Source organism: Salvelinus fontinalis, chromosome 23, assembly GCF_029448725.1.
Source record: "Salvelinus fontinalis isolate EN_2023a chromosome 23, ASM2944872v1, whole genome shotgun sequence".
NCBI classification, from domain to species: domain Eukaryota; kingdom Metazoa; phylum Chordata; class Actinopteri; order Salmoniformes; family Salmonidae; genus Salvelinus; species Salvelinus fontinalis.
The window spans coordinates 896,258-908,713 of record NC_074687.1 but is presented as its reverse complement, the minus strand read 5'-3'; the positions used below and the strand labels follow the sequence as shown (position 1 = coordinate 908,713).

The 12,456-nt window shown below is 45.3% G+C and overlaps 1 protein-coding gene across 4 annotated transcripts in view; it reads left to right on the top strand.

Annotated features, from left to right (window-relative positions):
• The first annotated feature begins 645 nt into the window (after positions 1–645).
• igf2bp2a (insulin-like growth factor 2 mRNA binding protein 2a) overlaps positions 646–12,456 on the top strand; it is a 79,105-nt gene continuing 67,294 nt past the window's right edge. For 2 of the 4 annotated variants that reach the window (XM_055877523.1, XM_055877522.1), the window contains exons 1-4: positions 649–1,175; positions 2,026–2,086; positions 6,099–6,147; positions 9,266–9,317. In XM_055877523.1, coding sequence (XP_055733498.1) covers positions 1,001–1,175; positions 2,026–2,086; positions 6,099–6,147; positions 9,266–9,317 — 337 coding nt within the window. In that variant the 5' untranslated portion in view covers positions 649–1,000. Of the gene's footprint in view, positions 1,176–2,025; positions 2,087–6,098; positions 6,148–9,265; positions 9,318–12,456 lie in introns of all 4 variants that reach the window. The other 2 variants (XM_055877524.1, XM_055877521.1) reach the window with 2 other exon arrangements.

Sequence of the window (12,456 nt, the reverse complement as noted above, 5' to 3'; positions counted from 1 at the left end):
AATTGTCCATGCCATGGCAGGTGTTCATTCAATGGAACTATAGACCTACACAGAGCAGTGTTTGGGCCTAGCCAGTCTACATAATCCACCTGGAACCTCTCAACTTCTTCCATAAACATGGCAGTACTTTACCGTGCGTGTGGGCGTGTTCCTCTGTAAAGTTGAGTCGCCCTGCTTGGCTGTTCAGCGCCATGCAGCATCTGTGACTGGCTGGCGAGACTTCAGTAAGGGCTAGGGGCAAGCAGCTCCATCCCTTCTCCCGTGCCTTCATCAATAGAGCCGGTCTAACCAGGGGTTATTAATGTATGTATTGAATGGTCCAGATTATCCGACATCCGGCCAGGTGTGAACATTAATGCTAGCCATCTCCAGACAACGTCCATCAGAGGAATACTTTTTGGAGGACACGTTTTGCCGTCAAAACCCATATGTTTGTGATTTAAGTAATTTACCTTTTAATTCTCTCTGCTCCTCTCATGGGAGTCAGTGTCATGTGACGCATGATATTAATCAAGGACTGATTGTTTTAGTAGCCTACCGTACCTGCCACGTTTCACTATGGCCCAGGCGTAGCAGTGGAGGGGTTTACAGTTCAGTTAACCCCTCCAGGCGCTACTGATCCAACCCCTGGTTAACCTTCCATATGGTCCTGATGCCACCTTTATACCTGCCTGCTGGCCACGATGTGGAAGCGCTGATGCTCCGGTCCAACAAACATCTCCAAACAATTGTTTTTCTATTTTCACTCAGATTGTATTTAGAGGCGGCGCTTGTTGGCTCCAGAGTGGCGTCGTAACGACACTTTTCAATCCCAGTAAAAATAGTTTGTCCAGGAGCACATTTCGAGCTGGGGGTCGACTGCATCTGGGGGGGGGGTGATTGCTTTTTTCTGCCAGATTTTTCTATTTTATTTTGTATTTTCTTATTTAAAAAAAATACTTTACAGTTGAATTTCATTTCCCTGTGATTTGATTCCATATCAAAGATTTGCCTTAAGATCATGAACAAACTATATGTGGGGAATTTGAGTCCTTTGGTCACTGTCGAGGACTTGAAGCAGCTCTTTGGCGAGAAGAAGCTTCCTGGGGCCGGGCAGGTTCTGCTCAAATCCGGCTATGCTTTTGTGGACTTCCCCGACCAAAACTGGGCCATAAAAGCTATTGAGCCACTCTCTGGTAAGTGTCTATCTGCAGGGGCTGATGCAGGAATGTCTCCGCGACTGGGCTGAAACGCTCAAAACAATTATTGGGAAAATAAATGATAAATAATCATTATTACCTTGCCAGTTTTTGGCTCGGGACTGTATTGGATACGCGCTGTTGCATCGGTGGCAGAGTTGACTCGCACTCACTCCGTCATGGTCAAACAAATATATCGCGAATTACAGATCATACACACTCACAAATGTCATCCCTGCGTAACTAAAACAGGACTCATTGTAACGTAATTATCGCATAACAGTTCTATTGTGGAAATGACAGAGGGGCGCTACTTTGTAATCAACCATTGGAATGCACGGGATGCTCTGATGTTCGGGTAGGCATCATTATTTTTCAGTATATTTTTCTTGATTTTATTGAAAAGAACCGACCAAAGTAACCGTAGAGAATGTGTCAAAGCCATGTTCCTATGATGCCTGGGTATGTTTTTACGAGGTGTCTTAAAGGTAGGTGATGGGGGTCCGGAGATAAGAACGAATAAACAGGTAGCAGGGGGGTGACGAGGTGAGAGGCTTATTCTGAGCTGCGCCAGGCCACTAAAACAAAGCTGCAAGAAGAGGGAAACATGTCGGAGTTTAGTAGTTCTACACAGAAACCCAACAGATGTATGGACGTAAAGAACACATAGCCATAGAGAGCAAGGCATTCCTCTCTCTCTCTAAGGCTCACCTCTAATCTTACATTCTTTACAAAGAAAAGCAGACCCTTATTGCTGACAGTATCAGTCTTGTCAATGGCAACATGCTACAGTAGCCATATGCAATATTACATTGTTAACAATGTCATATTCGTCTCATCCTTACAGGGAAAGTTGAATTACATGGGAAGGTGCTTGAGGTAGACTACTCTGTTCCCAAAAAGCTAAGGTAATTTTATTTATTTATTCATGTTTCTTTATATCTGATCACCTGGTCTATCTGTCTGTTGTCCCCGTCTGTTTTCTTTTTCTTGTATTGAAACTTTATTTAACTGGGCAAGTTAGTTATTAAGAACAAATTCTTATTTACAATGACGCCTACACCGGCCAAACCCGGACGACGCTGGGCCAACTGTCCTCAAACCTGTAGCATAGCTGTGTAACGGAGTGACATGTTGTTTCTGTTGATTTGTTTTGTTAGTAATGCATATATTATCTAAGTATTTGTATCAGTCCACAAGTAGTTTTATATATAACATTTTTGATGGAATAACACTTTATATACATTTATTATATATAAAATGGGCGAAGTGTAGCACTTCCTGTTTCAATGGCCTCAGTGAATGCTGTAATCCATGTTCAGAGTCTACTCCTGGTTTTAGGTGGCCCGTACAAATACTATGTTCAGAGCCTACTCCTGGTTTTAGGTGGCCCGTACAAATACTATGTTCAGAGTCTACTCCTGGTTTTAGGTGGCCCGTACAAATACTATGTTCAGAGTCTACTCCTGGTTTTAGGTGGCCCGTACAAATACTATGTTCAGAGTCTACTCCTGGTTTTAGGTGGCCCGTACAAATACTATGTTCAGAGTCTACTCCTGGTTTTAGGTGGCCCGTACAAATACTATGTTCAGAGTCTACTCCTGGTTTTAGGTGGCCCGTACAAATACTATGTTCAGAGTCCTACTCCTGGTTTTAGGTAGCCCATAAAAATACTATGTTCAGAGTCTACTCCTGGTTTTAGGTGACCCGTACAAATACTATGTTCAGAGTCTACTCCTGGTTTTAGGTGGCCCATACAAATACTATGTTCAGAGTCTACTCCTGGTTTTAGGTGGCCCATACAAATACTATGTTCAGAGTCTACTCCTGGTTTTAGGTGGCCCATACAAATACTATGTTCAGAGCCTACTCCTGGTTTTAGGTGGCCCGTACAAATACTATGTTCAGAGTCTACTCCTGGTTTTAGGTGGCCCATAAAAATACTATGTTCAGAGTCTACTCCTGGTTTTAGGTGGCCTGTACAAATACTATGTTCAGAGTCTACTCCTGGTTTTAGGTGGCCCATAAAAATACTATGTTCAGAGTCTACTCCTGGTTTTAGGTGGCCCATAAAAATACTAGATGATAAACAGATATGCATACATTTGTCAACACTTTGTAGTTCATTTTGTGTGCTGTTTTTTTGGAGTTGGTTGTGATTCATCGGCTCAGAAACACTGATTGATTCATTGGCTCAGAAACACTGATTGATTCATCGGCTCAGAAACAATGATTGATTAATTGCCTCAGAAACACTGATTGATTAATTGGCTCAAACATTTAGTTAATACCTAATGGTCTATAGTTAGATCTAACAGTAATATCTGTACCCCTATTGCTTGGGCCTGTTGGAATGAATGATAATGTCAACTGAATGGCGCAATAGCGTGAAAAAACGGTATCACATCCTCGACATGATCACGTTTGAAGCAACAATTCCCTTCCTCATGCACCACCTCAGGGATTTCCAAAAGACTGCATTGTTTGACATTAAGGTAAATATTCAAACCCCTTGTTTGGGAAGGATACGTGACCTCTGCTTTATGTGTTTCTTCCCCCATCTCTCCAATGCTGGTAGCCTCTCCTGCATGCAGAATACCCCTCTGACATGGCCAGGGCCAAGGCAGGGCCAGGGACAGGGCTGTGCACAGACCTTTTTGTGAGCAGGTTAAAAAAAAATAGATAAGTAAAAAAAAAAAAAAAAAAAGTAACAAATAATTAAAGAGCAGCAGTAAAATAACAATAGCAAGGCTATATACAGGGTGTACCGGTACAGAGTCAATGTGCGGGGGCACCGGTTAGTCGAGATAATTGAGGTATTATGTACATGTAGGTAGAGTTAAAGTGACTATTCATAGATAACAAACAGAATAGCAGCAGAGTAAAAAGAGGGGGGGCAATGCAAATAATCTGGGTAGCCCTTTGATTAGCTGTTCAGGAGTCTTATGCCTTGGGGGTAGAAGCTGTTAAGAAGCCATTTGGACCTAGACTTGGCACTCCGGTACCGCTTGGCGTGCAGTAGCAGAGAGAACAGGCTATGACTAGGGTGGCTGGAGTCTCTGCCAATTTTTAGGGCCTTCCTCTGACACCACCTGGTGTAGAGGTCCTGGATGGCAGGAAGCTTGGCCCCAGTGATGTACTGGGCCATACGCACTACCCTCTGTAGTGCCTTGCGGTCAGAGGCTGAGCAGTTGTCATAACAGGCAGTGATGCAACCAGTCAGGATGCTCTCGATGGTGCAGCTGTAGAACCTTTTGAGGATCTGAGGTCAAAAGTTTGGACACACCTACTCATTCATGGGTTTTTCTTTATTTGTACTATTTTCTACATTATAGAATAATAGTGAAGATGTCAATGGACTATGGAATCATGTAGTAACCAAAAAAGTGTTAAACAAATCAAAATATATTTTAGATTTTAGAAGTAGCCTTTGCCTTGATGACAGCTTTGCACACTCTTGGCAATCTATCAACCAGCTTCACCTGGAATGCTTTTCCAACAGTCTTAAAGGAGTTCCCACATATGCTGAGCACTTGATGGCTGCTTTTCCTTAACTCTGCGGTCCAACTCATCTCAAACCATCTCAATTGGGTTGATGTTGGCTGATTGTGGAGGCCAGGTCATCTGATGCAGCACTCCATCACTCTCCTTCTTGGTCAAATAGCCCTTATATATAAATATATTTTGATTTGTTTAACACTTTTTTGGTTACTACATGATTCCATATGTGTTATTTCATAGTTGATGTCTTCACTATTATTCTACAATGTAGAAAGTAGTAGAAATAAAGAAAAACCCTGGAATGAGTAGGTGTGTCCTAAACGTTTGACTGGTACTGTATATATATACTGTATATATACATATATATCTTGTGTAGCCCTTTCAAAAACCTTCCTTTTGCACCAGTGCTTAGAGGACTGTCTCCGTATGATTTGCAGGCCTGTGTCATGGACGCATCAATGCTGCCTATGTTCACTTCTATGCCACTCCCTGGAATAAGCACATGGCATGGCACGCCACACTGTCTTCATGTGTATTGATATCTATTTCTGTCTCACTACTTTCAGACTTGATCAAAATGTTAGAGAAAAGTGAGCATCTGATTTTCAACTTTGATTTGGTAAAATAGGAAAACATTTGTATATTTTTGTATGTATTTTCAATACTGTTATGACAGTAATTATGGTGGATTTGTGGTGAAACTTTTGGGAAATGATTGTCAAGTTCATTTCACCACATGCCATTTCAATCCCTGCTTGTTGTAATGGATTGTTATTTTCTCTGTCCATGTGAAGTTGGGGTTGGTGTCACATGAGCTAGTCAGGTCTGCCGTAGTATGATGTTAGTTCCAGACATAGAATTACAATGGATCATTCTAGAATCATACTAATTCTATGGTTCCAGAGGCCTGTGTGTTTGACCTGCTTCCTTGGCTGTTGTTGTTGATCTCCTGCATCCTTAGTGGGATTCTCCACAATATGGGGAGGACAGAGTTAGTGGGATTCTCCACAATACGGGGAGGACAGAGTTAGTGGGATTCTCCACAATACGGGGAGGACAGAGTTAGTGGGATTCTCCACAATACGGGGAGGACAGAGTTAGTGGGATTCTCCACAATATGGGGAGGACAGAGTTAGTGGGATTCTCCACAATACGGGGAGGACAGAGTTAGTGGGATTCTCCACAATACGGGGAGGACAGAGTTAGTGAGATTCTCCACAATACGGGGAGGACAGAGTTAGTAGGATTCTCCACAATACGGGGAGGACAGAGTTAGTGGGATTCTCCACAATATGGGGAGGACAGAGTTAGTGGGATTCTCCACAATATGGGGAGGACAGAGTTAGTGGGATTCTCTCCTGTTTGACCCTGTGAGCTGTTAACTAATCTTTATCCCCTCCTCCTCTCTCATCTCTGCAGGAGTCGGAAGATCCAGATCAGGAACATTCCGTCTCATCTACAGTGGGAGGTGAGTCAGTCAGTCAGTGCCTGGTGTTATAGTCTTTGGGGTTTTGTTCGGTTTCGTTTTTGGATTTCAATTTTGAGGTTGGTTCTGTTTGGGTGTGGCTTTGCCCTGATTGGAATCATCCTCGTTTTTGGTCAGGATATGTAGGACCTGTCGCCTCGTTAGTTAGTCTTTTGTTTCAGCTGTGCTGGCCCAGAGCGGCTGGCCCTGGGGTCCAGGGGCCATGAGAGTTTCAGCTGTGCTGGCCCAGAGCGGCTGGCCCTGGGGTCCAGGGGCCATGAGAGTTTCAGCTGTGCTGGCCCAGAGCGGCTGGCCCTGGGGTCCAGGGGCCATGAGAGATGTTAGAAGAGCGGGACCCCTGTTTAGCTTGTCCTCTGTGTGTGATAAAAACAAAGCCTTTTATCTTGTTTCCCTCTTTCATTTGTTCCACTTGCTTTTACCTCCATATGTTTTATAGTTAATCCCAGGCCCCCGTCCGCCGGCCCCCGGCCCCAGGCCCCCGTCCCCGCAGGAGGCCTTTTGGTAGGATGTCATTGTAAATAAGAATTTGTTCTTAACTGACTTGCCTAGTTAAATAAAAGTGAAATAAAAAATATGACCAGTTGGTGTGGGTTATTATGTTAGTTATCCTTTTCTGGGGTCAGCACTCATGGTGGGTTTCTATTAGGACCCATTTTCTTGGCTAGCCCTCACCACCTGTTTCGTTCTGATTTTCTGTGGCTTATATGTTAGTCAGTGTCCCTCTGTGGTGGTATGGTGAGGGTTAGGACAGTGTCCCTGTGTGGTGAGGGCTAGGACAGTGTCCCTGTGTGGTGGTGAGGGTTAGGACAGTGTCCCTGTGTGGTGAGGGCTAGGACAGTGTCCCTGTGTGGTGGTGAGGGCTAGGACAGTGTCCCTGTGTGGTGAGGGCTAGGACAGTGTCCCTGTGTGGTGAGGGCTAGGACAGTGTCCCTGTGTGGTGGTGAGGGCTAGGACAGTGTCCCTGTGTGGTGGTGAGGGCTAGGACAGTGTCCCTGTGTGGTGGTGAGGGCTAGGACAGTGTCCCTGTGTGGTGGTGAGGGCTAGGACAGTGTCCCTGTGTGGTGGTGAGGGCTAGGACAGTGTCCCTGTGTGGTGGTGAGGGCTAGGACAGTGTCCCTGTGTGGTGGTGAGGGCTAGGACAGTGTCCCTGTGTGGTGGTGAGGGCTAGGACAGTGTCCCTGTGTGGTGGTGAGGGCTAGGACAGTGTCCCTGTGTGGTGAGGGCTAGGACAGTGTCCCTGTGTGGTGGTGTAGTCAGGGGTAGGACAGTGTCCCTGTGTGGTGAGGACTAGGAACTAACAGTCTAACAGTAACTCAGCTGTAACCCAGGGCTAACAGTAACCCAGGGCTAACAGTAACCCAGGGCTAACAGTAACTCAGCCGTAACCCAGGGCTAACAGTAACCCAGGGCTAACAGTAACTCAGCCGTAACCCAGGGCTAACAGTAACCCAGGGCTAACAGTAACTCAGCCGTAACCCTGGGCTAACGGTAACCCAGGGCTAACAGTAACTCAGCCGTAACCCAGGGCTAACAGTAACCCAGGGCTAACAGTAACCCAGGGCTAACAGTAACTCAGCCGTAACCCAGGGCTAACAGTAACCCAGGGCTAACAGTAACTCAGCTGTAACCCAGGGGTAACAGTAACTCAGCCGTAACCCAGGGCTAACAGTAACCCAGGACTAACAGTAACTCAGCCGTAACCCAGGGCTAACAGTAACCCAGGACTAACAGTAACTCAGCTGTAACCCAGGGCTAACAGTAACCCAGGGCTAACAGTAACTCAGCCGTAACCCAGGGCTAACAGTAACCCAGGGCTAACAGTAACTCAGCCGTAACCCAGGGCTAACAGTAACCCAGGGCTAACAGTAACTCAGCCGTAACCCTGGGCTAACGGTAACCCAGGGCTAACAGTAACTCAGCCGTAACCCAGGGCTAACAGTAACCCAGGGCTAACAGTAACCCAGGGCTAACAGTAACTCAGCCGTAACCCAGGGCTAACAGTAACCCAGGACTAACAGTAACTCAGCCGTAACCCAGGGCTAACAGTAACCCAGGACTAACAGTAACTCAGCTGTAACCCAGGGCTAACAGTAGCTCAGCTGTAACCCAGGACTAACAGTAACTCAGCCGTAACCCAGGACTAACAGTAACTCAGCTGTAACCCAGGGCTAACAGTAACTCAGCTGTAACCCAGGGCTAACAGTAACTCAGCTGTAACCCAGGGCTAACAGTAACTCAGCTGTAACCCAGGGCTAACAGTAACTCAGCCGTAACCCAGGACTAACAGTAACTCAGCCGTAACCCAGGACTAACAGTAACCCAGGGCTAACAGTAACTCAGCTGTAACCCAGGACTAACAGTAACCCAGGGCTAACAGTAACTCAGCTGTAACCCAGGACTAACAGTAACTCAGCCGTAACCCAGGGCTAACAGTAACTCAGCTGTAACCCAGGACTAACAGTAACTCAGCTGTAACCCAGGACTAACAGTAACTCAGCTGTAACCCAGGACTAACAGTAACTCAGCTGTAACCCAGGACTAACAGTAACTCAGCTGTAACCCAGGGCTAACAGTAACTCAGCCGTAACCCAGGACTAACAGTAACTCAGCCGTAACCCAGGACTAACAGTAACTCAGCTGTAACCCAGGACTAACAGTAACTCAGCCGTAACCCAGGACTAACAGTAACTCAGCCGTAACCCAGGACTAACAGTAACTCAGCTGTAACCCAGGGCTAACAGTAACTCAGCTGTAACCCAGGACTAACAGTAACCCAGGACTAACAGTAACTCAGCTGTAACCCAGGACTAACAGTAACTCAGCCGTAACCCAGGACTAACAGTAACTCAGCTGTAACCCAGGGCTAACAGTAACTCAGCTGTAACCCAGGACTAACAGTAACCCAGGACTAACAGTAACTCAGCTGTAACCCAGGACTAACAGTAACTCAGCTGTAACCCAGGGCTAACAGTAACCCAGGACTAACAGTAACCCAGGACTAACAGTAACTCAGCTGTAACCCAGGGCTAACAGTAACTCAGCTGTAACCCAGGACAGTAACTGTGTGTGTGTAATTGATTGTGTTCCGTCTTTCCCTCAGGTTTTGGACGGCCTTCTAGCTCAGTATGGTACTGTAGACAATGTGGAACAAGGTGAGACATGACAATACATTATCTCTTATATCATTACAATCTCTTCAGCTGTTTTTTTAATCTTAAATATTATCGATATGCTTTTTTAAATACACGAAAGTAAGTGGACACCCCTTCACATTAGTGGATTCGGTTATTTCATCCACACCCTTTGCTGACAGGTGTATAAAATCGAGCACACAGCCATGCGATCTCCATAGACAAACATTGGCAGTAGAATGGCCAGTACGGAAGAGCTCAATGACATTCAAAGTGGCACCGTCATAGGAGTAAGTTAGTCAAATCTATGCCCTGCTAGATCTGTCCCGGTCAACTGAAAGTGCTGTTATTGTGAAGTGGAAACGTTTAGGAGCAACAACAGCTCAGACGCAAAGTGGTAGGCCACACAAGCTCACAGAACGGGACTGCAGAGTGCTGAAGTAACGTCAGCACAAGAACTGTTCGTCGGGAGCTTCATGAAATGGGTTTCCATGGCCAAGCAGCCGCACACAAGCCTAAGATCACCATGCACAATGCCAAGTGTCGGCTGGAGTGGTGTAAAGCTTGTCGCCATTGGACTCTAGAGCAGTGGAAACACGTTCTCTGGAGTGATGAATCACGCTTCACCATCTGGCAGTCCGACGGATGAATCCGGGTTTGGCAGATGCCAGGATAATGCTACCTGCCCGAATGCATAGTGCCAACTGTAAAGTTTGGTGGGCGAGGGATAATGTTCTAGGGCTGGTTTTCATGGTTCGGGCCCCTTAGTTCCAGTGAAGGGAAATTGTAAACGCTACAGCATACAATGACATTGTAGACTATTCTGTGCTTCCAACTTTGTGGCAAAAGTTTTGGGAAGTCCTGTTTCAGCAATGCCTGTGCAGAAAGCGAAGTCCCTACAGAAGTGGTTTGTCGAGATCTAGCTCTATCATTACCTCATACTCCACCGCTACCTCATACTCCACCGCTACCTCTACCACTAAATCTACCTCTACCTCTGCCACTAAATATATCTCTACCACTACCACAAACTCTACCTCTGCCACTAAATCTACCTCTACCACAAACTCTACCTCTACCACTACCACAAACTCTACCTCTACCACTAAATCTACCTCTGCCACTAAATCTACCTCTGCCACTAAATCTACCTCTACCTATACCAGTACCACTAAATCTACCTCTACCACTACCACAAACTCTACCTCTACCTATACCAGTACCACTAAATCTACCACTACCTCTGCCACTAAATCTATCTCTACCATTACCACAAACTCTACCACTACCACAAACTCTACCTCTACCACTAAATCTACCTCTACCTCTACCAGTACCACTAAATCTACCACTACCTCTGCCACTAAATCTATCTCTACAACTAAATCTACCTCTACCTATACCAGTACCACTAAATCTACCTATACCAGTACCACTAAATCTACCTCTACCAGTACCACTAAATCTACCTCTACCAGTACCACTAAATCTACCTCTACCTATACCACTACCACAAACTCTACCACTACCACAAACTCTACCTATACCAGTACCACTAAATCTACCACTACCTCTGCCACTAAATCTATCTCTACCACTACCACAAACTCTACCTCTACCACTAAATCTACCTCTACCACAAACTCTACCTCTGCCACTAAATCTACCACTACCTCTGCCACTAAATCTACCTCTACCACTAAATCTACCTCTACCACTAGCACTACCTCTACCACTACCACTACCTCTACCTCTACCTCTACCTCTACCACTACCTCTACCACTACCTCTACCACTAAATCTACCACTACCTCTACCACTAAATCTACCACTACCTCTACCACTACCTCTACCACAACCACTATCTCTACCACTAAATCTACCTCTACCACTACCTCTACCACTAAATCTACCACTATCTCTACCTCTACCACTAAATCTACCACTACCACTAAATCTACCACTACCACTACCACTAAATCCTCCTCTACCACTATCTCTACCTCTACCACTACCTCTACCACTATCTCTACCTCTACCACTACCTCTACCACTATCTCTACCTCTACCACTACCTCTACCACTATCTCTACCTCTACCACTAAATCTACCTCTACCACTACCACTAAATCTACCACTACCACTAAATCTACCACTACCTCTACCACTAAATCTACCTTGACCTCTACCACTAAATATACCTCTACCACTACTTCTACCACTACCACTAAATCTACCTCTGCCACTAAATCTACCTCTTCCACTAAATCTACCTCTACCACAAACTCTACCTCTACCTATACCAGTACCACTAAAGCTACCACTACCTCTACCTATACCAGTACCACTAAAGCTACCACTACCACTACCTCTACCTCTACCTCTACCACTACCTCTACCTCTACCACTACCTCTACCACTACCACTACCTCTACCTCTACCTCTACCACTACCTCTACCTCTACCTCTACCACTACCACTACCTCTACCTCTACCTCTACCACTACCACTACCACTAACACTAAATCTACCACTAACACTAAATCTACCACTACCACTAAATCTACCTCTACCACTAAATCTACCACTACCACTACAAAATAAATTGTTCCTCAGTTCTTCCTCTACCTCTACCACTAAATCTACCTCTACCACTACCACTAAATCTACCACTACCTCTACCACTACCTCTACCACTAAATCTACCTCTACCACTACCACTAAATCTACCACTACCTCTACCACTAAATCTACCACTACCACTACCACTAAATCTACCACTAAATCTACCACTAAATCTACCACTACCACTAAATCTACCACTAAATCTACAACTAAATCTACCACTACCTCTACCACTAAATCTACCTCTACCACAAACTCTACCTCTACCACTAAATCTACCTTGACCTCTACCACTAAATATACCTCTACCACTACCTCTACCACTACCACTAAATCTACCTCTGCCACTAAATCTACCTCTTCCACTAAATCTACCTCTACCACAAACTCTACCTCTACCTATACCAGTACCACTAAAGCTACCACTACCTCTACCTATACCAGTACCACTAAAGCTACCACTACCTCTACCACTACCTCTACCTCTACCACTACCACTACCTCTACCTCTACCACTACCTCTACCTCTACCACT